This window comes from Arvicanthis niloticus, chromosome 1, assembly GCF_011762505.2.
Source record: "Arvicanthis niloticus isolate mArvNil1 chromosome 1, mArvNil1.pat.X, whole genome shotgun sequence".
Taxonomy (NCBI): Eukaryota; Metazoa; Chordata; class Mammalia; order Rodentia; family Muridae; genus Arvicanthis; species Arvicanthis niloticus.
The window spans coordinates 132,633,542-132,658,498 of NC_047658.1; the positions used below are offsets into that span (position 1 = coordinate 132,633,542).

The 24,957-nt window shown below is 42.4% G+C and overlaps 1 protein-coding gene across 2 annotated transcripts in view; it reads left to right on the forward strand.

Moving 5' to 3' along the window:
• Window positions 1-24,957, forward strand: part of Dock8 (dedicator of cytokinesis 8) — a 192,763-nt gene that overhangs the window by 35,797 nt on the left and 132,009 nt on the right. Inside the window, exons 2-4 of one of the 2 annotated variants that reach the window (XM_034504951.3) lie at window positions 9,095-9,197; window positions 18,215-18,390; window positions 23,205-23,276. In XM_034504951.3, the coding sequence (XP_034360842.1) occupies window positions 9,095-9,197; window positions 18,215-18,390; window positions 23,205-23,276 (351 nt within the window). Of the gene's footprint in view, window positions 1-9,094; window positions 9,198-10,137; window positions 10,248-18,214; window positions 18,391-23,204; window positions 23,277-24,957 lie in introns of those variants that run through there. The other variant, XM_076918617.1, reaches the window with a different exon arrangement.

The following is a 24,957-nucleotide window of genomic DNA, read 5'->3' on the forward strand; positions in this document are numbered from 1 at the left end:
TATGGGTTATCCTTCTGTGCTCTCCTAGATTCTGCACGGCTTGTGAGGACACAAAGAAGCACAATTCTTTCTATGCAGTCGCTGGTCAGCGTGTCAGGCTTAGCTGAGCATGCTTTCTGAACGGAACCCTAAAATTAGTCAACGTGTACAGTCCAATTCACTCACTGTTTGAGGAATAAATATTACCTTTCTTTGATTTTCCCCCTCCTTTTTTCTCTTTCTTTACTTTTTACATGTTTTTACTTATTCTTTGAGAATCTCATACAGTAGATGATACAATATTTGATTATATTCACTTCCCTCTCTGAAATCCTCCCAAACTTTTTTCCCACCTCCATACCATCTATGCTATAGTCTCATTTGTATCCCCTCTCTCTGTGTCTCTGTTCCCTCCCTCCCTCTGTAAGGCAAGGGACACTGTCAATAGGATAAAATGGCAACCAACAGATTGGGAAAAGATCTTTACCAATCCCACATTCTATAGAGGGCTAATATCCAATATATACAAAGAACTCAAGAAATTAGACTCCAGACAACCAAATAACCCTATTAAAAATGGGGTACAGAGCTAAACAAAGAATTCCCAACTGAGGAAACTCGAATGGCCGAGAAGCACCTAAAGAAATCCTTAGTCATCAGGGAAATGCAAATCAAAACAACCCTGAGATTCCACCTCACACCAGTCAGAATGGCTAAGATAAAAAAATAAAATTAAAAAAAAAAAAAAAAAAAAACTCAGGTGATAGTAGATGCTGGCGAGGATGTGGAGAAAGAGGAACATTCCTCCATTGTTGGTGGGATTGCAAACTGGTACAACCACTCTGGAAATCAGTCTGGCGGTTCCTCAGAAAATTGGACATAGCTATACCACTCCTGAGCATATACCCAGAAGATGCTCCAACATATAACAAGGACATATATGCTCCATTATGTTCATAGCAGCCTTATTTATAACAGCCAGAAGCTGGAATGAACCCACACATGGCTTTTTCAAAAGGCCTTAGTGTTAGTTATCCCTTCCCATATGTCCTCCCCTCCCCTCCCCTCCTCTCCCATCCTGACCCCATTAAAATCCTTTCTGTTCTAAAGTGCCTTGAAAAACTTGTTTGCATAGTATAAGGAGCAAAACATTTACTTTTAAGGGCATCTCAGGAATTTGACCTTGTTTAATTATGGATCTAACATTTCCATTTTCCTGATTGGGGGAGTGGTGGTGAAGAATCACACACAAAAACAAATGTGTTTGAGTTCTGCTTTTGTCTGTGTGAGGACCAAGTGTGTCTTATTCCCTGAGATTTGAGATTGGCTCAGTGGTAAGGTAGGTTTCTCTGCAAGCCTTCCTCCTGGTGCTGAACCCATAGGGCAGTCTTTTCCTCTTCTCTAAATGTGCATAGCTGTAGGGCACCTGAACCCCTGCAGTCATTAAAGTGCATGTTCTGTCTGTGCTCAGACTGATGAATCACAGTCTCTGGAGAGGAGCCCAGACATCTTCCTTGCTGACTTCCTTGCTCTCTAGCTGACTCTTACATATGCTGTAATTTGAGGATCACTTCCGGGAAGAAGATCCCAGGACAGACGGCAAAGTGAATGTTTAACGTTTGCTAAAGTTAGCCTGTTGATATAGTCTTAGTTTAAATTCTGAGGAGTTTTATGTCTAAGTTCTATTGTCTCGATATATAAAAGGAAAGTGTCATATACATTCCCAACGATACGCTTCTTGCATAATCATCTAGGTGTCTCAGAGCATCTTCAGGTCATCCTACTGACTATGTGACTTCATTGGATGTTTTAAATTTAAGATGGACAATAAGTGGGGAATGAATCAATATAGAAGAAATAACCTTTTTGTATAATCTTCTTACTTGCCAAATGTCTCCTAAAAATGTCCCTATGGTTTTACTACATTGGTCCTCTGAGCACTTACCATTTCTAAATAGTAAGAGTAATTTCTGTGTACTAGTATAATAAGTATGCCATTACTCAAGTATTACACGTGGGGAAAGATACTGCATGAAATATTACTTTCCAAAAGCTTTCAGAAAAAAATTCCGTTGGCTAGGATTCTGGACTTAAAATAACTTCTCTGTCCATAACTCAGACCTTAGGACTTTACCAAAACAAACATAACTGGCATCTTGAATAGCTATTTCATGCACAAACTGTATTTCCATTTGTTAAGTTATTGAAGGGGTTAGTGTGTTATACTAAATGGCCAATACTTTAGTAGCAGTGAGTAAAGAGCCTGTCCTACTAAGGACAGAGGCAGGGTTTTTGCAGAGTGTAGGGGAACAGAATACTTAAGCCCTTTGCCCAGGACGACAGAATGTTTCCACTGATGGTAGTGATATTGTTGCCCTTGGAAGCTCTTGATAGAAATTGAACCTTGCTTTTGGAAAAGGATGTGTGGGAAGCTAAGTTAGTGTAACTATTCCCCAAGAGAGGAAGACTCAGATCCTTAGATCAGTTGCTTGATAACTTAGGAAGATTGAAGTTAAGATAACTTAGAAATGGAAGTTATTTTCAGTTCTGCCTCCCAAGTCCCTGTTCCCAGAAATAAGACTCAGACTCAAAATATATTTACACATACCTTGGACATATAGCTAGATTCTTCTCTGACTAGCTATAACTTAACATATCCCATTTATTCTAGCCTACATTCTGTCATGTGGCTGGTTACCTGTGCTCAGGTACCATGTGTATGGCTAATCACATTTCTCTGCCTCCTTCTCTCCCAGAATTCTTTCTTCTCTCAATGTCTTACCCTCTATTTCCTGCCTAATCCATAGGCCATAGGCTTTTTAATTGGCAGGTGATACAGCTATAGAATACACAAGATGTTCTCTCTACAGTGTAGCTTCTTTGTTTCCATCATTTAAGCTAAAGTATAAGTTTTAAGAAAAGATGGGATTGTTTTGGAACTAGGTCAGACAAGGATGGGGAAAGAGGCTTTAAAAAAAAAAATTCCCCAATCCTCTTTAAATACTTATGGACAAGGCTGTTCCTTGTTTTAAAAGTCTTTCCAACCATTCTGGCGGCTGGGTGTACCAATTTAGTGATACAACTTCATTTACACATGGAAGTCAGAGAGAAGCCTCTGGCTCTGTGGTTTCCTAGAGCAGCTGCTCCTGTAGGCTGTGGTTCTGCTTGTTCCACTTGGAAATTCTCACCATGCTTATCAGTTAGCACCAGAAAGGAGGAGCCCAGAGATCACATAGTCCAGCCCCTCCTGTCTACATGTAATGAAAGCCCAGCCTCATTGACCAGTGTACTTGATCGCAGACAGATGGCAGACAGCACACTCGGGGCTGTTACACACGTTGCACAGACGGCCCAGCAGGCTTGTTAAAATGCTGGAAACAGGCAGGAAGACGCCTGATGTTTAGTGGTCTGACTGCACTGGTCTCCTCTCCACCTGCTAGTGGTTTTAGTCGGAAAACCTGATCAAAGGCTGCCTCACTTCAGGTATTTCCCAGGCACTCCTGGGCCAAGTTATGTCTCTCTGTTGTCTGTTTGAAAGGAACTGTGCACTTTGCTCCATTGTATTTATAATGCTGTGATTAACACACTGTCTGTCTGCCCACCTCTCACTACCCGCTGGATTAGGCTTTCTGAGAACATGAACACATCATCAGCTCCAGTCTGCACTGCTTGGCTGAGGGTACTTTGTTGGTACCTCAGTGTTTGATTAGCAAAGCTGAGCCAGTCATTTTCCTACAGTTTCAGCAAACATTTGACCTTTTTTAGTTGTAAAAACCACTCAAGATTGCTGGCTCAAACTGCCATTTTTTTCAGGCTAGCCCACAAGAGTTGATTCAGAACAGGTGTGTCAAGGTAGCTACACATTTATTAAATAGCTAGCGGGTTGGTAAACATGGTTCAGCAGCTGCTCTGGGCAAGCTCTGTTCTGCAAGTAGTTCATGGAGTCTTGGTCCCAAATGTCTGTCATGGTCATCATTGATCTGTGTGAAAACATAGAGCTTCGTTGCCTACCTATGGCCACCAATCCTTCATCACCATGCTGACTCCCACGAGGGTGACATGTTAGATAAATCCCCAGGCACACTCTAGTTAACTTTAGGAACACAAAGAACCAATGGAACATGCCTTGCCCTTATAAGAATTTTTTTTAGACATGAACTTGAAAGAAAATATTCAAGTGAAGTAGTAACTATACTCTCTTGCTATGATGACCATGAGGATTGCTGGTATATTTCCACACTGTACTGGTGGTTATCAACGTAACAGAAACTAGAGTCACCTGGGAAGAGGGAACCTCAAATGACGAATTTCCTCCATAAGACTGGCCTGTGGGCCTATCTGTGGGGCATTTTCTTGGTTAATGACTGATGAGGGAGAACCCAGACCACTGTGGGCAGTACCATGCCTAGGCAGGTGGTCCCTGAGGATATAAGAAAGCAAAGTAAGCAAGCCACGGAGAGCAAGTCAGTGAGCAGTGTTCTTCCAAGATTTCTGCTTCAAGCTCCTGCCTTGAGTTCCTTCCCCTACTTCTCTCAATGATGGACTATGATGTGGAGGAGTAAGACAAATGAACCCTTTCTTTTTCCAGGTTCATTTCGGGCCATGGTTTATCACAGCATCAGAAAGTTAACTAATACACACACACACACACACACACACACACAGAGGCCATGTTTTATCACAGCACCAGAAAGTAACTAATACAGACACAGAGATTCATGATGACTTGCCTCACACATTTTTTTTTTTTACTTTACAACACTGCAAAAATTATATGTGCTCAGTAAAAAGTATATTTCAAGGTTTGAATTTTGATCCCCCCACTCCCTCCCGGCTAGCAGTAACACTAGGATGCTCTCAGTGCCCCAGAGCAGCACTAGGCTATAGCTCCTACTTGGCTACAGGACCACAAAGAGGGAAATGTTGGTGCTTTATAGTATGCAGTATTGTCAAGCAGTCCTATTTTCTCTCTTAAGGATATTGAACATGATAATCTGGGCAGGTATTGGCTCCAGTGTCTTGAGCATGCTAGGTAAGCACTCTGACATTAAATATATCCCTCGCCACTCTGATTTTTCAGTCTTTAGACAGGAACGGTCTTGAACTTAAACTTCTACTGCCATGGCTTCACAAGTCACTGAGGGTATAGACATGTGTCACTGTGAAATTTTTATCACATTTTTTTAATTAAAAGCTTATGGAAAACCCAGGAGCGTCAACATACTACAGTGGGCTTGGATTTAGTTCCTCATCCTGTTTTGTTGGTTTTTTGTTTGTTTGTTTGTTTGTTTGTTTGTTTTCATCTGTAGATTAAGTCATAGTTCATCTGTAATTGAATTCACGTTTCTGTCATTTTAAATGTCAAAATAATATGCCTTGTATTTTCTGCTGCTATTTGCTCAGTGGTCTCCCTGATGTTGTGTGCTTTGGCTATTTTTGATTCAGAGAGAGTTCTTATATCCACTTATGCATGAGAATCCTACAGGGCATGTTCTCCAAAGTGAGAGCATTTAGATGTAAAAGGAAAGGCAGCTGCATAGTTGTCTTGACTGTTATAGTATAACTTTCCAGAGATAGTGTCCTCCTGTGCCAGCCCCCAGAAGTCTGGGGCATGCTGGGGAAATGTTATCTCTGTGACCTGTTTTAGGAAACGTTATTTCCAAGATTTTTAAGTGCTGGGAAGTCATTCATTTCCTTATAGGATGGCTTATTTTCATATCAAGGACAAACCCGTCCTCTTTATGTTTGAGAGTCATGAAGGTAAGACCCAACTGTGTGGCTGACTCTGTAGGGACAGGAAATAGCATCGTGTTAGGGGTGTTAGGAATGAGAGTTCTTGATGTTGTATAAGAAACACACAACCAGAGAGAAAGTTATCAGGTAAGGCAATCTCTTTTTATAAAAAAGGATGTGCCAGAACCCACACCAGGCATGAGTGGCACAAAAGGCCTCAGTCTTTTATCCCTGATGCAGGTAGTACCTGCATCTCATTCCAATGCCACAGTCTTTATGGTGCAACATGATTGGCTAATGGGGGGGGGGGGAGGGGAACTCTTGTCCAGTTAACTACCTTTGATAGAAGCAACAGATTTCTCACAGGTTAGACTTGAAGTTCCAGGGAAGATCAGTTGTGTGGCCCTGAACCAGGACATTTGGATTTGTTTAAGAACTGAAGAATCCAAGTGTTGCAGCCCGTACTGCCCGTTCCGGTCCGAGGGTCAGGGTCTAGCGAGAGAGAGAGAGAGAGAGAGAGAGAGAGAGAGAGAGAGAGAGAGAGAGAGAGAGGGGATAAAGGGGAAGAGACGCGAAGAATGGAGACAAGACAGAGATTCTGATCAAGTCTCGTTTATTGAAGGGAATTCGGAGCTATTTATAGGCTTTTGCCACGTGCCTTGTAGGCACGTGGATACCACGTGCCTTGCAGGTGTTGATATGACGTAAGCCTTACAGGCGTCTATAGCGTGCAGGCTTGGATAGCACGTGCGCCTTATAAGCATGTATGGCGTAGATAGCACGTGGACAGCACGTGAACTGCATGCCTTGCAGTCGTGACTACCACGTGCACCTTGCAGCTGGGGCCAGTAAACAGCAACACAAAATATGTGGGATATCAGAGTGTGCTTCAGCTGTTGTAGGCTATTGAAAACCAAATCTTTCGTCAGGGTATATGGTTCCAGATGGCTGCAAAGTTGATCTAGCCGCTTTCTGCTAAAGTCGGCTCCCAACATCCAAGCATAATTGTGAACAGTTGTTATCTCAGCTCACTGAAGGCTGAGACAGGAGGATCACCAGAGTTAGTCAGCAGGCTACATAATAAGACTCTATATCAAGAAACAAACAAACAAACAAAAAAGAAACAAACAGAAAACCCAATCAACAGACCTAGAAAGTAGGAACATTCTGATTTTTGTGATAGAAAGAAAGGCTGAGGCTCTGCCATGGACTGCAGCAAGAGTGTGTTGTGGTGGCCCTTCTCCTCCAGAGTGTCGTCTGGTATTCCTGCTTCAGAAACACCACTGAGTTTGATGGAAATGGTGTTGGGACAGCTATGAAACAATAGCATGCAATTTTAGAAGTCTTAGGGGAGGAACTGAAGGCAGAAGTTTCTGAAAAATTTGTATTGTCTGAAAAAGCTCAGCTTGAAGGTCAGAAAAGGTTAGATGAGACTGTTGCCTGGTAGTCTGGGCTCTCCTGTGCCTACAGCCAGCGTCTAAGTGAGTCAGTCCGCGGCTACTGTCCTAATATGAGCTCCTGCAGTGCAAGCACATGCTACGTTAACATTAATGCAAGGTAACTTTTGTTTGGGACAATCTAATCTGATTTTTTAAATCGGTAGCATTACAATTTCTGATTAAAATCAGTTTCCGATTAAAATCGCGTGGAGACAAAACCTGAGTTCCTCCATTTTTACTCTAAACCTGGTCATTTCTGCATCCAGCCTTATTTTGTACTGACACTTGTAACTTTTATCTAGTTCTTCCACTGCTTAGATACGGTGCTTACGCCCCACATGGATTTAATGTACACAACCTGGTGGCTTCTAACGTAATCAGAACTACTGACCAATCAACACAACATTTTAGAACATTTTCATCACTTTAAAAAGAAACCCTGCTCAGAGGCACTTTCCATTACTCTGTGATCCCAGTCACCCTTCCCAGCCACTAATCTACCGTCTTGTCTGTAGATTTTACTATTGGAAATTCATATGAAGCGTAATACGTATGTGGCCTTTAGATTTAGTTTGTTCCCCTTAGGACGATGCTCTTGGGGTTCTCCCAAATAGTACCGTATAGCACTACGTGGTTCCTTTCTTTGCTGCGTATATTTCATTTTATGGTAGATCACTTTCTGTGCATCCGTCAGCTGATGGACACTTGTGTTGTTTCCACCTTTAGACTCCTAAGAATAATGCTGGGGTTTTTGTTTGTTGGTTGGCGGGTTAGGTTTTGGCTTTGTTTATTTGGTTTTATTTGGTTTTGTTGGTTTTTTTCAGGTTTTGTTGTTGTTTTGTTTTGTTTTGTTTTTTGAGACACAGTTTTTCTGTGTAGCCCTGGCTATCCTGGAACTCACTCTGTAGACCAGGCTGGTCTCAAATTCAGAGATCCACCTGCCTCTGCCTCCCAAGTGCTGGGATTAAAGATGCACATTGACAGTCACAACTAGCTGTTGTGGTTTTCGTGATAATACTGGTCTGAATGTTTGTGTTTAACTTTTATATGCACATTTGTTTTTACTTCTCAGGGAGCTGTAGCTACTGGTAGGTTTTGGTATGCATACACACACATACATATATGTATACATACATATATGTATGTATGTATGTATGTATGTATTACATGCTAAGTTTTCTAAGGAACTGCCAAATTGTTTTAAGAGAGAACTATACTATTTGTATCCCTATCAACAATGCATGTGTGTGCTTCTCTGTCACCTGGCAACACTTGTGACTGACAGTCTAGTGCTCTGTTTTAGCCATCATGCTGGTTGCGAAGAGGCATAGTATTATGGTCTGCTATACATTTCTCTGATGACTTACAGAATATAATAGACTGTTCGCTTCTAACACTGTTTTCCTTTACTGTTAAATAAAGACAATGCTCTAGGAACTTAAGGGCAGTTCATACTATCCTGGCTGCTGCCCCTTTCTGTGGAGTTCCATGCTTCACCAGACCTAGTAGAAGGGCCAGCAGGAGTATGAATGCATGCTGGGCAGTCTCTTCTTCCACATGCTGAATGCTAAGAGGCTGATCTGAAGAGCCTGCCTTGGTTTATGTGTCCATCTCATGGTCCATATTTCTGCCTAAGCAGTGCACAGATGAGTAGGGGCATTTTGAAAGAAAATGATGCTTTTGTGGAGAGAGAAGTGATGGCTACAGGTAGCAATCTCTGCCCATCTCTGGGCATCACACAGAAGGCTGGGAATCAAATAATTATGTTCTGTACATTGTCATGGTGAACATTTAAGTCTTAATTATTTATAGCTCCATAGTACATGGAAATGTTTCCGATAACTCTGCTCATGACTCAGCCATAGACTGAATTGTAATTGCAGTGTGTTAGGTTTGTTTAAATAGTCACTTCATGGAGATTTCTTTTTCTATTTTAATTGTAGATATTCATCATCAGAAATAAGGAAGCAGTTTACGCTCCCTCCCAACCTCGGTCAGTACCATCGGCACAGCATCAGTACATCTGGTTTCCCCTCTCTTCAGCTAGTAAGTATGCATTACAGGTTTGATTGGTCAATGGTCAGTGACTGAAGTACCCAGCATCTACACACACACACACCCCAACCGGCCTTAGCTCATTTTGTACCTAGCATTCTCTGCCCACTGCTTTGTAACTCTGCTTGCCTTTAGACGTCAGACATCTCCCTCTGGCATGAGTAGAATGAGACAGCCCAGAACTGATGTTCTCTACTTAGGGGGCTTGCAGGCTACCCCAAACCATCCAAATTATAGTTCATATGTGGGAAGACGAGGTAGCCTAGAAGCTGACCACCATTTTTAGCATATCTTGGTTAGAATTTTTTAATTGAAAAAAATCTCAGAAGCTCAAGGTACAAATCTTTCTTATGGAATAATTTCCTTGGAAGTAGATTTACATACTATGAAATTGATCAATTTGAGGATCACGGTTTTGTAAATATGGGCAATTTATTAGTCACTTAATCTCTTCCCAGACAGAGTCTAGAGCATTTCCCCTCCCACCCTTTTGCATCCCCTCGTTCCCATCCCAGGAGGACACCGAGCCTCACTGTGGTTATAGATGGCCCTGCCTGGAACTTTGCACCAGTGAAATCATTCACAGGGGAATGCAAACCTTTAGGTTTACAACATAACATATCCTCCTTTCAAGGTGCCTTTTAGTTTGACATTAGCTAATCAACTGGAGAGTATGGAGTGCTTGTTACATTATTTGACTAATAATACGTGTATCATATTAGTTAAGGACTGAAGGCCAGATGTGTGTCAGGTGAGGCCAAAGCGTCTTAAAATGAGGCCGTTTGTAACCCAGAAGTGGGTGCCACTTCCTTTGAGCGAGCTGAGCTGCTCTGCCCTCACTTCCTCATACAGCACAGCCCACAGCCACACTCTCTGGCTGATCTAGTGGTTATCTCGAGAAGGTTAGGTTATTTTTTGTTTCTAGTTATTACTTCAAAGCCACTTCTGCTCTTAGAAATTTTGTAACCTTCCCCTGTTTCCTGTAGCCGCCATTTTGTCGCCTGTGACAGTTTACCCATCGCGTTAACTGTGTATCTTCAGGTATGTTTTACTGGAGCGATTTGTGGTTTATTTCAGGCTAGCTTATGGGTTGTGTCATTGATGAGACAGTACTAACAAATATGTAGCACCTTCACTGTGAGAGGTTACCTTGTGGTGACATCTTTTGGAGAACCCTGTTTAGGACTCTGGAGGCTCGCCAGACCTCCCTTTTTATTTGTCTTTTCCTGCCTGCTTCAGGTCAGGTAAAAAGCACAGCAGGTGCATGGTGCCCATGTTCTCGGAGTAAGTAAACTGGGACATGTTACATCTAAGCTTGGCTGGGTGATTTCTGACCCAGGTTGTATTTCAAAATGTGCACAATTTGGTTGAAACGTGATTGAATGTGCTTTAAAATTTTAAACAGTGTGTGGAGCTTTGATGCTTGCCTTCAAAAAGTGTTGAGAATAGAGCTCTCTGTAGTAGCTGCTGGGGAGTAGTGTGGACAGTAAAGAGATTTTCAAGGAGGCTTAACCCTTGTCTCCAGAGCAGCCTTTGTAATAATACCATAGCCTTGAGTTACTGCATGAGAAATCCTGTTAAATGGAAGGTTACAGAGGAAAAAAGCGTGATATTTACAAGTGTCCCTTCAGTAGTTTTCTGCCTCCTTAGGAGGCTTTGGCAAAAGTGAATTTTGACAAGTTGCTTCAATAGCTGGGAAGTCCAATTAACAAGTGGCTTAGCTGTCCATGTTGTAACTAACAGAAAGTATAACGGAAGCCGGAAGGTTAAAATCCGAGCTACAAGAATCACGTCTCCAGCTGTTGTCATTCAAGTCTGATCCTGTTTGTATATGACTGTTCCTCAAATGTTCTTATTCCTGCTCATCCCCATGTGGCTTCCTTGGTCTTCCCCTTCTTCCCTTTCCCCACTTCTCCCTTCCAACTTCAGTACAATCCTGCCTCTATTTCTTCTACCAATGGGAATCAAGACGCCTGATCTACCTTCTAAAAATCTTGTGTTCTGTTTAGAACAACCCAGTGCCTTGGCCTCGGCTGTTCTCCTGTGATGGTGTAGGAATGTGTGGCTGTGCGTCCTCTGTAGTCACCTTCTCAGACAAGGCTCCCAGGAGAAATCACCAGATTACAAGGTGACTTCCCTTCTCCTTGAGACTGTTTCCTTTCCTAAATAGTGGACCATTTCAGTAAGAGTCACTTTTAGCAAGGCACAGGAGCAGCTTAGAAGGGAAAGACTCTCAACCTGCCAGAGCTTTAGAAAATATCTTAAGCCGGAGGCGGCACCTGGACTGCTAGTTGTATTATTTCGGCTAATTAAAAAATAAGACAATGTGTTCTTTTGACTATTTGTTTTGCTTTAAGTAATATAATCATCTCCATAACCTCATACAAGTGGTTGTTAAAATATGGCCAGATTTATTATATATTTAGTTGAAGTCCAGGCATTTAAAGCCACTTATCAAGAAGGCCTTGCCACTTGCAAGAGTAAAGAGTTTGGAGTTAAATGAGCCTAAGGTCAAAGGTGGTTGTCACTTCTTGTCTGTATAACCTGAGAGAAGTCACTTAATCTCTTTGAAGATTTCAGCTCCCTCTCCTGCAAAACAAGCAGTTTATGTTACTTCTCTAGGGTCCATGTAGAATTTTATAGTAGCGCCTGTGTAAATAGTGGGTAATATTGTTGCCTTAGATACTTGGCACTGTAGAGACTCTGTGGATCACTAAAGGTAAGTAGCAGATTTTTTTTTTTTCAGCCCAGGGAGGCTTTGTGATCTATTTGGAAAGACAAGTAATCCATAGGGCCCACTCCTGCTTCAAATTCGATGGGCATTCAGAAGAGAGATCCATAGTGTGAGAGGAAGTGAAGCTTGCTAGAGAATTGAGAAACCCCAGGAGATGGGTCTTCAGCCCTGATGAGCTGTTAGAGACACCTGGCTTGTTCCTATACTTCTAGCCAGGACCCCTGCAGAACAGCGAGGTTGGAACCAACACAGTTTTAACATTGCTGCAGGATGTTGGCAGGTCTCCAGAGACACAGGTTGAGAGTCACCTAAAGATGCTTAGAGGCCTGGGCAAATTCCAAATAGCAGAAAGTATATACAGAGAGGTGGTTCCTTCGGCTCCCCCGAACGCCCTGAGCTGTAGATGTGTGGTAAGCAAGGACCACATGCTACCCCTGTAGGTAATCCTCACAAAATGCAGTGTATTTGATATTGTCTCCTTGTTTTATTAAGGTTTTGTTTTGTTTGATTGGGGGGGGGGTGTGTTGTTATTTTGGTTTTTCGTGACAGGGCTTCTCTGTGTAGCCCTAGCTGGAACTTGTTCTGTACACCAGGCTGACTTCTTGAACTCAGAGATCCACCTACTTCTGTCTCCCAAGTGCTGGGATTAAAGGTGTGTATCACCACTTCCTGGCCAGTTTTTGTTTGTAATGCTAGCTATAAATGCCTGCTACGATGACTTTGTATGCAAATATTTTTAAAATAGATAAGCTACTTTTTTTTTTTTCACTTATTTTGTGTGTGCATGTGTACACATGTGCTATAGCATGCCAGTGGAGGTCAGAGTTCAACCTGCAGAAGCTTGTCCTCTTCTGCCATGTGAACTCTAGAGACTGAACTTAGGTTATCAGGCTTAAGGACAAGTTTCTTCACCCGCTGAGCCATCTCACCAGCTCAATAAACTGCTTTTACATTTTGCATGTTTTAATAAGAAGAATATCTATCATTTAGAATGAGTTTTCCAGCCATGATAGTGGAATGGGTCTGCCTGACACTTATCAGAGGCCTTATAGAACAGATCCAGAGAGACAGGCCTCTGGTCATCTCATGTTCTGGCCTGAGATGCACACCAGCTTTGTCATTCTCTGCTGCCATTGTCATAGGAACAGGTTAACCAGAGATCTATTGCCAGCCATCTATGTAAGCAAACAACTCTACACTTGATGCTTGTCTTAAAAACAAAAACGAAATCAAACAAAAACAACCTGCAAAATGTAAAGCCCTTTTTTCTGGTTATTAAAAGTAGAAAGTACAGTGAGTACCTAAGTGAAAGGGTTGGGATCTGTCTCTCAAGAAGCAAGAGGATTGAAGACCTATGCAGAGGTTAATAACTTTAAGTACATTTTTAATAAAGGAAAATATACTATTTTTTAAAAATAGAAAAGTCTGAAGAGAAAAGGAAGAACAACCAGATCATGATGGCTCTGGGTGAGCTGGAGGATGTAAAAGCCACACCCTGGGCACTCACCTGAGCACCATGGCTACGGGGCCTGTTTATGTGTCTAACATTTGTGGCTTAAAGATGTCTCATGCCCAAGAAGCATTCCTTCTTGTGCACACATTGGCTTCTGTGAAATACAGTACCCTTTTCTTTGCAAGCTAAGGGTGACCTGAGCTCTGGCTCCCTAACTCCCGGGCTCCTTTGTGCCTCAGATGCCATTGTTATTCCTCACTTAATTTCTTCCCAGAGTTGGCTGTTCTGTGTTGTTGACGTACAGGAGGGACATGGCAGAAAAATGCAGCGCTCAGTGCATTCACAGTGCGTTCACAGTGCATTCACAGTGCATTCACAGTACAGATGAGCTAGAAGGTAGGGGAGACATTCTGCATGAAGAGGGGCGCTCAGTTATGGTCACTGTACCCAGGCGTGGAAACAGGCTGAGAGATGGCTCGGTGTGGAAAGTGCTTACCACTCAGGCATGAGGACCTGAGTTTAATCCCCAGAACCCCCATAAAAAGCCAAGTGTGCTGGCACCTACTTATAATCGCAGCACTGGGAAGGTGGAGACAGGAGCATTCCTGGGGCTCACTGGCTATGGCTTGGGGATGCTGCTGTAGCTATGGTCTCCCCTGTTGCCCACTCTGCTTCCAGGCTGGTTCTTCCTTCTGCCTGGAATACCTTCTTTTAGCAAGCTGTCAGACTCATGCTGAGCACTTCCTGGGTATATCCATTCCAGACAGAGGTCCTCAAAGACCACCCTACCTAAAACAGCATCTCAATCTCAATCTGTGTCGCTGTTTCCTTTGCCTGTTTGATTCTTCATAACCCTTTCTGCCCTCATCACAGCTGATGAAAACATTCATTTGTTTACAGCTATCTCCTAGTCTAAAGTGTTCTACGAGAACAAGGGATGGGCCCTTTGTTATATCCATGCCTGTTATCCATAGCGCTTACAGCAGTTGCAGGTACAAACTAAGACCCAGTAAACATTTCCTCAATGAAGAAAAAGGATAGTCACTGCTCTACACTTAGCAAAACTAAAGGCAGAAAGTTTCCTCTGCCTTCAGTGATTTCAAAGTACTTTGTGACATAAAAGAGGCTTGCTTCCCTCCCTCCAGTAACAGAAACCTTCCACTAATGCCACTGTAGATGCTGAGATGGCACCATGACCACCAGTGTGGCTTTTAATAAGTCAGATATGCATGTGCAGGTGCATATCTGTGTCAACCTGAGGTTTTCCTCAGAAGCCATCTGTCTTGCTTTTGGGGGCAGGGGCTCTCCCTAGGACATAGGGCTGTTGGATTAGGCTGGCTAGCCAGTGTGCAGGTAAGAAGAGGAAATTCCTGAGAACACTGGCCTAGGAAAGCCAGACATCCATGGAGCTGGTTGTCAGGGCTCAGGTTGGGAGTGGAGCTGATGCTCTATTTCCTGACCATCCAGAGAGAGAGAGAGAGAGAGAGAGAGAGAGAGAGAGAGAGAGAGAGAGAGAGAGAGAAAGAGTACACATGCATATACCCTCCCCCAACTAAGAAGACTCATGGCTCAGCAGAAGAGAAAGCAGAGTAGTCAAGGAAAGACTTGGAAAGCCAAAGAGCTAAAGATACAGTGTAACTGCTACCTTACTCATGCTCAAACCTCATAGCTCATGCAGTACACTGTAGCTGTAACTCTTTAGTACTTGACAAATGTATGTGTATGTGCACACACACATACTTATGGGCACTGTGTATGCATTTATTACTTCCCATTTGTCTTGACTGTCTCACGGTAAAACCTGCTCATGAGATTAAAACTGTAGATAGTCTAGAGAACAGACCCTTGGTTATTATTGATTGTTTGGTTCCTGGCTATTATTTGAACTTGCAAGAAATAAAACAGCTTGAAAGTCTGTCAAGTTAAGAGAACTTGGAATCTGTACCCATTACCACTGGCAAGGCAAGTTTATATCACACTGGAGTGAGCAGACTCTTTAACTTATTGTTTTTATATAGAAATAAGGAGAGAAGTTAGCACGTGACAGCTGATGTGTTCTAGAGAGGCATGGTCTAGCAATGATCCATCCTACAGTTTAAGCTTACAGCATGTTCCACCTGTGGACTATGTTCAGACATAAAGAGTTTAAGTTTATTGTCTATTTGTGTGTGTGTGTGTGTGTGTGTGTGTGTATGTTTGAGAAGGTTAAACATCATTATCCCATGGCTGATTAGAGGGCAGCCCCATGCTCTCTGTATCTTAGTACCAAATTCAGTAGAGGCTCAGTGAGCAAATTGTATATGATAGGACAGACCACCATTCACTCCTGGTCTTTGGTCTGTCTCTTCTGTAACAATTTCTGAGTTTTCATCTTCATAGCTTCGAGTTTCAGGATGGCTTGGGGTTTTATGTTAGCTAGACTGGCCTTCTTCCCCCAGTGCTCAGTGCTCATTCACTAAGCATAACTGCTCCACAATGCTTAGAAAGCATGCTTCATTCCCCGTGCTTGAGCTCCTCATAATACACCTACACTGGCATTCATTTATTTACTATTATATCTGAGCATCCAATCCCCTGAGAAGTTCTGAGCAGAACTGGTGGGAAGCCGCCGTAAACACAATTTTTACCTGTTTTGATGCACACTTAACTATTACCTTGCACTTCAGTTACTTTAAGAAATATTGATTCTCTGGAAGGCATATATAAGAGAAAAAATAATCAAAATTGTAGTGGTTAAGAACACAGCCTGACTGTATTTGAATTCTAAATGTGCTACTTCCTAGCCATATGGACAACGGTGAATTAAGTCATCTGAAAATGAGGATAATTAACAAGCATATTCCATTGGCTTCTAGTGAGACTGATGTGGAAAGGCCCATGAGTGCTGTGGTCCCTTCCTCAGCTGACTTCAGGCAACAGTCAGAACCAGGGGATGCTTTCCTGTCTTCTTGCCACCTGATGATCAAAGGGAGCTCTTTGCTCTCAGTTCATCCTGTAATCCTCTCTTCTGCCTCCATTGCATCCCGCTGACAGTGAGTGCTGTGTAAGTCAGCCATCTGAAGGAATCTGGGCTAGAAGTAGGGTAGTGGATTTAGTCAGGGTTCCTTAGAGGAGCAGAATTGGTAGAATAAATATCTATTTACTTAAAGGAGGTTATTTAAGTCCCTTACAGGCTAGTCTGGCTAGTCCAACAATGGCTGTCTTCTGACAGAAAGGCTGACAATCCAGCAGTTGCTCAGTCCACAAGGCTGAGTTCTCAACTGGTCTTTAATATACTTTGGAATCCCAAAGAAGTAGGTTCTAATACTGGCGAAGGGATGCCTCGGCAGCAGGAGAGATGAACTTGGCAGAGAGAGGTGAGGACAAGCAGGTAAACAGCAAAAGCCTCCTTCTTCCAGGTCCTTTTCTGTGGGCTGCTACCAGAAGGTGTGGCCCAAATTCATGGTGAGTCATATGACCTCAAGTGATCTGGATTTATGGAGTATATCTTCCTATCTAAAATGATCCAATCAAGAAAAGCCTCTCACAGGTATGCCTGGCTGCTTGAGTTTTAGTTGATTCCAGACGTAGTCAAGTTGACAACTAAGAATTGCCATCACAGACAGCCGTATCTTCTCTCTCAGGAGTAAGGCCTTCCTGTCTTGGGAAAGGGGCAGTGAAAACCATAGTTACATTCTAGAATCCTTTGCCCTTTGCCTCCTCAACAGCAACTATTCCTCCACTTCAGCTTAAAGCCTGCTGGTATGTGGGCTCAAGGGGATGAAAAACCAGTTTTGTCAGCCCTTCCTTCAGGCTGGCCCTCCCATAGGACAAGTCTGGAATCTGGCGCTTTTGTTTTGTGATGCTTTTGGGATTGAGAACACAGTGTTGGCTTGGGCTGAGTCCACACAGTCTGCTGTAAAGGAACACCTCAGAGGGCTGCAGCCTCTACTTTACTGCGATTGTTATTTCTGGGCCAATCTCCTTGATCTAAGTGGCTCTTACTGCCTTAAGGCAGTGGTTCATGGATCTTTGCATTCCACTGGCTAGACGGTATATTTTGTTTAATAGGGGACTGGCAAAATACTATCAACTGAAGAGCAACATTGTTTCAGGTACCCTGGGTTTCTAGCCTGTCTATTCCCTCCCCCACCCCCACCCCCATCTCCTCTGTGGGAGTATGAAATGAAGACCCGCCAGCTTTCTTCAGCAGATCCTCAGGGTTTTTGCTCACCCAGATTCAGTCCTGTGAGTTTCTTCCCAACTAGTAGTGTTTGGAGGTCTCAGCCTTTGAGGGGTTTAGCCACAAGCCTGGCTTCAGGTCAGCTGGGACTGTGTCTAAACTGCTGGCTTTGAGCAGCAGTATATAGACATCTCAGGCCAAGGGAAACACTGAGCCTGCAGCCAGAGGAGTGAGTGCTGCCTTTGCCTGAGTTTCTGGAAAATTGCCTTCTTTTTCTTTTTCCCTGTGTTTGGGTAAACAAAACATAGCCTCAGAGAGCTTTTGCAGGAGAAATTATAAAAATTCCTCAAAGCCTGTGATCTCATTTTGGATCTCCTCAGGATTCCTCATCAAGCTGCAATTAAGCAGAGAAAAATTCTGCCTTGGGGTGTGATTTTAATTACTCATCGTGTTGTGACTTGACTTTCTGCTACTGCCTTTCTTTACCTCTCCTGTCACAATTGCAGTTTGACAGCTTCTCCAGTCGCTTCATTTAGGCTAAAAGTGAAACGCTCAGTTGAAGGGGAGGGCAGGGCAGGTATCCACCGCCTGCGTGCCTGTGTGTCTACTCCACCAGGAAGCCTGGTGGGAACAGCCCTCTCCCCTCCCTTTCCCTCCAGCCTCAGCTTTATGAGCCCGTCGAGCCAGTGGACTTTGAAGGACTCGTGATGACACACTTAAACAGCTTGGATGTGGAGCTGGCCCAGGAGCTGGGGGACCTCACCGATGACGACCTGCATGTGGCCTTCACACCCAAGGAGTGTAGGACGTTGCAGCACTCTCTGCCAGAGGAAGGGTAAAGTATTTTCTGGAAATATGAGAAGGAAAGGGTACTGATTCTGAACCTCTTTCTTTCTTCCTTTCTTCCTTCTTTCTTTCTTTTTATTTTCTTTCTTTCTTTTTTTTTTTCTTATTTTTTTATTTCTTGAAACAGGGTCTTGTCGTGTAGCCTAAGCGGAACTCAGAGTCACAGCCCTCCTGCTCCTGCCTCTAAAGTGCTAGGGTCAAAGGTGTGCAACAGTACGCCCAGCTTCGAAGTACTCTTGAAAAGAAGCAAACTTGAGATTGGGGTGGGGGTAGGGGTGGGGGATGGGCTACAGGGCAATGGTAAAATGTTTGTCTAGCATGTGCAAGGTCTTGGATTTGATCCCTAGAATTACAAAGAAGTTAATAAATTTTTTAATTAAGAGAACATATTAGGCCCGGGCGGTGGTGGCACATGCCTTTAATCCCAGCACTTGGGAGGCAGAGGCAGGTGGATTTCTGAGTTCGAGGCCAGCCTGGTCTACAGAGTGAGTTCCAGGACAGCCAGGGCTACACAGAGAAACCCTGTCTCGAAAAAAACACAAAAAAAGAAAAGAAAAGAAAAGATATTAGGGCCTGAGGAGATGGCATGAGGACCTGAGTGCAGATCCCCAGCACCCACAGAAAAAGCAAGGCATGGTGACATGCATGCACTTTAACTCCAGTGCTAGCAAGGCAGAAGGTATCCCTGGGGCTTGCTGGGGCCAGTCTAGCTAGTTAGTAAGCTCCGGGTTCACTGAGAGACCCTCCCTCAAAACTAAAGAGAAACTGAGAAAGATACCCAACATCTACTTATTGCTTCCACGTGTACCTGTACACATCAGCACACACATACACACACATACACAGATGTATTTTAAAAGAAGCAAAACTACTCAATCCACTAAAATATACAGCACATATAATATTGCTACCTAGATGTAGACAAAGTTTGCTTGCTTGTTTGCTTGTTTGTGGTGCTGAGGACCTAGCACAGGCCTCACACATGGGAAGCAGATATATACGATTTTGAAATTGGCTTAGCCAACGGCTTTGGAAAGCCCTGTGGGAACTAAGACACTGTTTAAGGGATGCAGTGGAACAGGATGGGACAGTCCAAAAGAAGTTAAGATTACAGGGCCTGGGATTAGACTGCTAGATGCCAGCTTAGTGACCATAGGCTAGTCACATGACCTCAAGAAGCCTCACGGTCTCTATTTGCAGTGTCAAGAGTGTTCATAACAAGTATTGAAATGCCTCTCTCAAAAGCATTTTATGGGCCAGTAATGGCTCAGCAGGAAAGACATTTCCTAGAACTGACTCATTCAAGTTGTCCTGTGATTGCCACATATAGGTGTATTTGCATATGTATGCACACACACACACACACACACACACACTTACACATACAAACATACATAAAATAAATGAATGTAAAAAGAATGGTTAAGACCTTTTATTTGTTTCTATACAAAAGCCTGGATCAAATTAGCAAATTAAGTTTCCATGTAAGTTTATTGAACATCTGTTGAGTCCTGAGATTAAAAGATGAGGAAAAGAAACTCCCTTCCTTTACAGAAGTTTCATATAGGGGAGACACAGCAGAAGCGTTGTAAAATGAATATTCAAATGACTATTTAGAGCTGAGTTGCTGAGCGTGGCATGGGCATTAGTGCTCACTGTCCAGCAACCGTGGACTCAGTGTTAATGAAACATGAGCACCTGAAGGACGAACACCCCGTCTCACTGGAGACTTCGAGTGACTTTTATTTTCATTCATTTTTAAACCAAAACACCCCCTCGAACATTTTGAGTCATCTCGTTTCTTCCAAAAAGTCCCAGAAAGGAGAGAATGAGACATGGCGCCTGCTCTCATTGCTCTGAGGTGTTTCTATGTTTGGTTGTGTTTCAGCACAGGTGTGGCCAACTGGGATGTGGGAAGTCCCTTTGTTCACCTCTTGGGTCAGTTTTCCTTCATACAGCCAGCTAGCCATGTGTCCAGCTCTATTTCATATTACAAGAACTCCCAAAAACCAGATCTCTGTCATTATCGGGGACATTTTGCTTACTGTCAGGCCATTTCTTCAAGTGGGGGTTGAATATTAACAACATGTTTTCATCTTTGGTAGAGTTACATTATTTATTTGTGTGAATATTTATCTTTAAATGTGGCCAGCATCTTAGAAGAATTGGTATAAAATACAGGAAGTTTAGAGGTAGGGGGACTTTAAAAACTTTGATAAAGAAGGCAGGTTTTTTTTTCTTTTCTTTTCTTTTTTTTTACAGTTTTTATTGAATATTTTATTTACATTTCAGATGCCATCTCCTTTCCCCATTTTCCCTCCCTAGAAATACCCTATCCCATTCCCCCTTCTCCTTTTTGCTTTTATACAAGTTTTTTTTAATGTTAACCAAAGGCTTTATAAGTTTGGTAATGCTCAATATCAATCAGAAGTGTAACCTAATACCCAACCTAGATATATCAACTATCTTTGACTGGCGGAGACATGTGAACATCTGCCTCCATGTCTGGCCCCCCTCTCTCTTTCTCATCACCTAGCTCCACCTCTCCTCTCCTCCTCTCCTCCTCTTCCTCCTCTCCTTCTCTTCCTTTTCTCCTTATTCCTCCTCTTCCTCTCCATACTCCTCCCACCGTAGCTCCTCCCACATATCACCCTTCCTGTTAAAACTTTTCTCTCAAAATAAAGTTAGAGAATAACTATACCAATTTATGTCAGTAAGGTGCAAGATAGACCTAATACCCAGTCCATCAAGGAAGGCAGGTTTTCCTAGAGCCATTTGGTGAGTGAGATAGCATTTTGTTGTTGTGACTTACAGGGAATGTGTTACCTCTCTGGTGACTTTCAGGGAGTCTGTACTATCTCAGTTGTTGCCAAAGTCTTCTGTAATAAGCAAAACAGGCAAGGAAAGCATTCTGGTTACCATGAGAATAACCACTAGTGACTCTAGGTGATCATCTTGTGATTCACTCAGAACCTAAATTGAGTAGTGGTGGTCATAAGCCTGGACCTGCAGGTCCTGGTTTGGCCACTTGGTCTATGACTTGGATTAATGTCCTTATCACCTCATTCTTCTCTACAACAAGAATAACAGCAGTGCCTGCCCCATTGAATCCATACATGTTAAATGCTTGGGTCGACCCAGCGCATAGTCACCTAAGTCTCAACTAGCACAGAGCTCTTACCATGTGCCAGACACCCTTTTAAGCACTTTGCATGTTAACATCAAATCTTCATCGTGATTCTCTGAAGGAGGCACTCTTATTACATCACCACTTGCTGGTGAAGAAACCGAGACAGAGAAGGGTTGAATGACTGGCATAAAGTTACAGAGTCAGTGAGGAATGGAGCTGGGGATTGGGCAGTCAGGGCCAAGAGATCTCATATCTAGCCTTTGCAGAATTTCACCTTGGACTGATAACAGTTCCATGGGTGAGTTCTGTCCTGTCTCCTTGTGTTAGCCAGTTTCCCTTTACTGTAACAAATATCCATGCCAAATCAACTAAAAAGAAGGAACATTTATTTTGGCCCACAACTTTGAAGATCTCAGCCCCTGACTCTTTGGACTGCATTGCTTTGGTCCAGAGTATTGTGATGAGAGACTATAACAGATAAGTAATTTGTGACCACTTCATGGCCAGGTGCAAAAGACAGAGAGGAAGAGAGCAGTGTCCCACAGTCCCCTTCAGGGCCTTTTATAAGACCCCACATCCTGAAGAGTTACCACTTCTCAATTATGTCATGCCAGAGACTAAGACTTTAACAGGTGGGCCTTTGGAGGACAACCAAGATCCAAATTATACCATCCCTGTTTCACAAATGCAAAATCAAGGTTTATAGTGTAACACGGAAGGGGGAAAAGCCCAGAGGCCTCAACCCTAGACAAAGAACTACAGGCAGCTAAGGAATGCTGAGAACCAGAGACATAATCTTCCCCAGGGAAAAACACACCAATCACTTATTCAATACCAAATGGTCAGCCTTGAAAACACATATATATACAAGTAACACTATATGTACTGAGACTGTTATATTTATGAATATATATGTACACACATATACACATATTTAGGTATATATAGGTTATAGGTTTAACAACAATTAAAGAAAAAGAGGCCATGAGTTTGAATAAAAACATGGGAGAGTTGGAGGAAGGAAAGGAGAAAATGATATAATTATATTATAATTGTAAAAATATTTAAGTAAAAAAAAACTGGTAGCTCTTAGGCCTATTCATTGCTAGAACTAATGTGTTTCTAATAATACCAAAAGCTTTATCACTGTCATCATTTCTGATTTCAAGACTGTGAACCATATGAAGAATATCTCTAATGGTGGACTTCTCAGCAGGTATGACAAGAATATAAAACCTATGTCTTCAAAACCACCAAAGCCCAAAGCAGCTGTTCTCGGCTTTCTAAATGGAAAACACACATGCCCTAACAAAATTGCACAAGAGCAAAGGGAAATTAACTGTTAGAAATAACTTATTTTTCATGTTCAGTGTTTAATTATAGCTGTGTCTCCCTATGAGTCTTAGTGCTTTCAGACATAGATGTACTTTAGCAATCTGTAACAAAGAAACTCAACATAGTATAAACTAACAACATATTTATTTAATCAGAACACAAGTATCATTGCCATAGGAATACCTTATATACTTGAAACAAATGGGCAAGAACATCCCTAATATTCTTATTGATACAGATTTGAAATGGTGTTGTGTCCCTTGATTATGGAAAGGATTTATCTTATCATTTTTGCCCAGTAATAACTTTTTTTTTTATCTTATTTTTCACCTAATTAGAGTTGAACTGGATCCTCACGTCAGGGACTGTGTTCAGACCTATATTCGGGAATGGCTGATTGTAAACCGGAAGTAAGTTTCTCCCCAATTTATATATAAATGCTAATTTATATAAATGTAAATTTTGCATTATTGGTGCAAAAAAATTGGTTTTTTTTTTTTCAAATGAAATGACTTTTTGGAGGAGTTTTAGGATTACAGACAAACTGAATAGAAAGCCTTGAGAGCTCCCATATCCTCTCTCTCAAAGTGTCACTCATGCTGGGCATACACTGGGTAACATCCCCAGTCCTGGCATTGTTTTTTTTTTTGTTTTGTTTTGTTTTTGTTTGTTTTGGTTTGGTTTGGTTTGTTTTGGTTTGGTTTGGTTTTTCAAGACAGAGTTTCTCTGTGTAGCCCTGGCTGTCCTGGAACTCACTCTGTAGACCAGGCTGTCCTCGAACTCAGAAATCTGCTTGCCTCTGCCTCCCAAGGGCTGGGATTAAAGGCATGCGCCACCACTGCCCGGCCCTGGCATTGTTTTTTGAGCTATATATTTGATGGCCTTTGACAAATGCATGACATGCTTTTGGGTTTTGTGGCCATAAGAGTCCCAACGTTCCCCCTGTCTCTGCCCCACCCTCACTGGTCTGTAGCAGTTCTCTTCGTGGTCTTTGATTTCAGCTCGCTTCGTCTTGTCCCATTGTGGCTTCATCCCTTGTTTTCTGTTATCACTGTAAAAAAAATATTGCATTGTTCAGATGTACTATAGTCTGTTCATCTATTCAGCTAGAAAGAAAATCACATTCTAAGCATGAAGAGTAGAGTCTTTTTAGAAGTTATAAATAGAGTTAGTCAGTCAAGAACATACCTACAGTTATAACTAATCAAGAAACTGAAGCAGGAGCATAATTTGAACCTAAACATTCAAAGCCCACCAGAGCAGCATGACAAGACCGTGTCTCATAAAGACAAACAAACAAACTTTTTGTTTCTTTTTTTGTTTATTTGTTTTTTATTTTGATGAACTCCTAGAGAAGAGCTAGTTAATGAATTGAAACCTGGTCTCAGATTCAAAGATGCCATTGGAATTTGTGACCCCACAACAAAGTACTTGCTAGTCTTCCATGGAGACATTTTATCTCTGGGTTAATCAGATATTTTGTGAGTTCTTTTTAGAAGTTTCTGTCTCCATGGTAATGAGCTTCACAGCACAGTCTTTTGAGAAGCATTTGAACACACAGAAATCTATGCCATGTGTCCATGTGCACGTACATGTGCTGGGAAGTAGGCTGCAGGTGTCTACAGACTGAGGCCCATTACACTAGATACGTGTCAGGTAGCCTCCAAGACACAAGCAGCTTGCAGAAGGTAGCCTACCGCTCTCCCTATGCTAGTAGGAATTACTGTTCTCAGGGATAAATAATAAGACTCTTGTCATTGGGTTTTATCCAGTTCCTATACGTGTGCCATTGAATATGTGCTGGGCTTTTGTTTTGTTTTTGTTTTGTTTTTTAGTAAAAAAAAAAAAAAAAAAGTATGCATACTGTTTCCAATAGCCTCGGAGGAAAGAGAATCACTCATAGACAATGGTGACGACAAAGCTACATGCCAGTCTGTGCTCCCTTAGAACTCAAGCGGAAAGCAGAAATTGCCAGCCAGGCAAATAAGATTCTGCCCGTGCTACTAATAAATGAGAGATTTCAGAACAAGTTGTTTTCGGACTCCAAATGTTATAATTAGAGGCCCTTTTCTGGGTTTTTAAAGTTCTTAA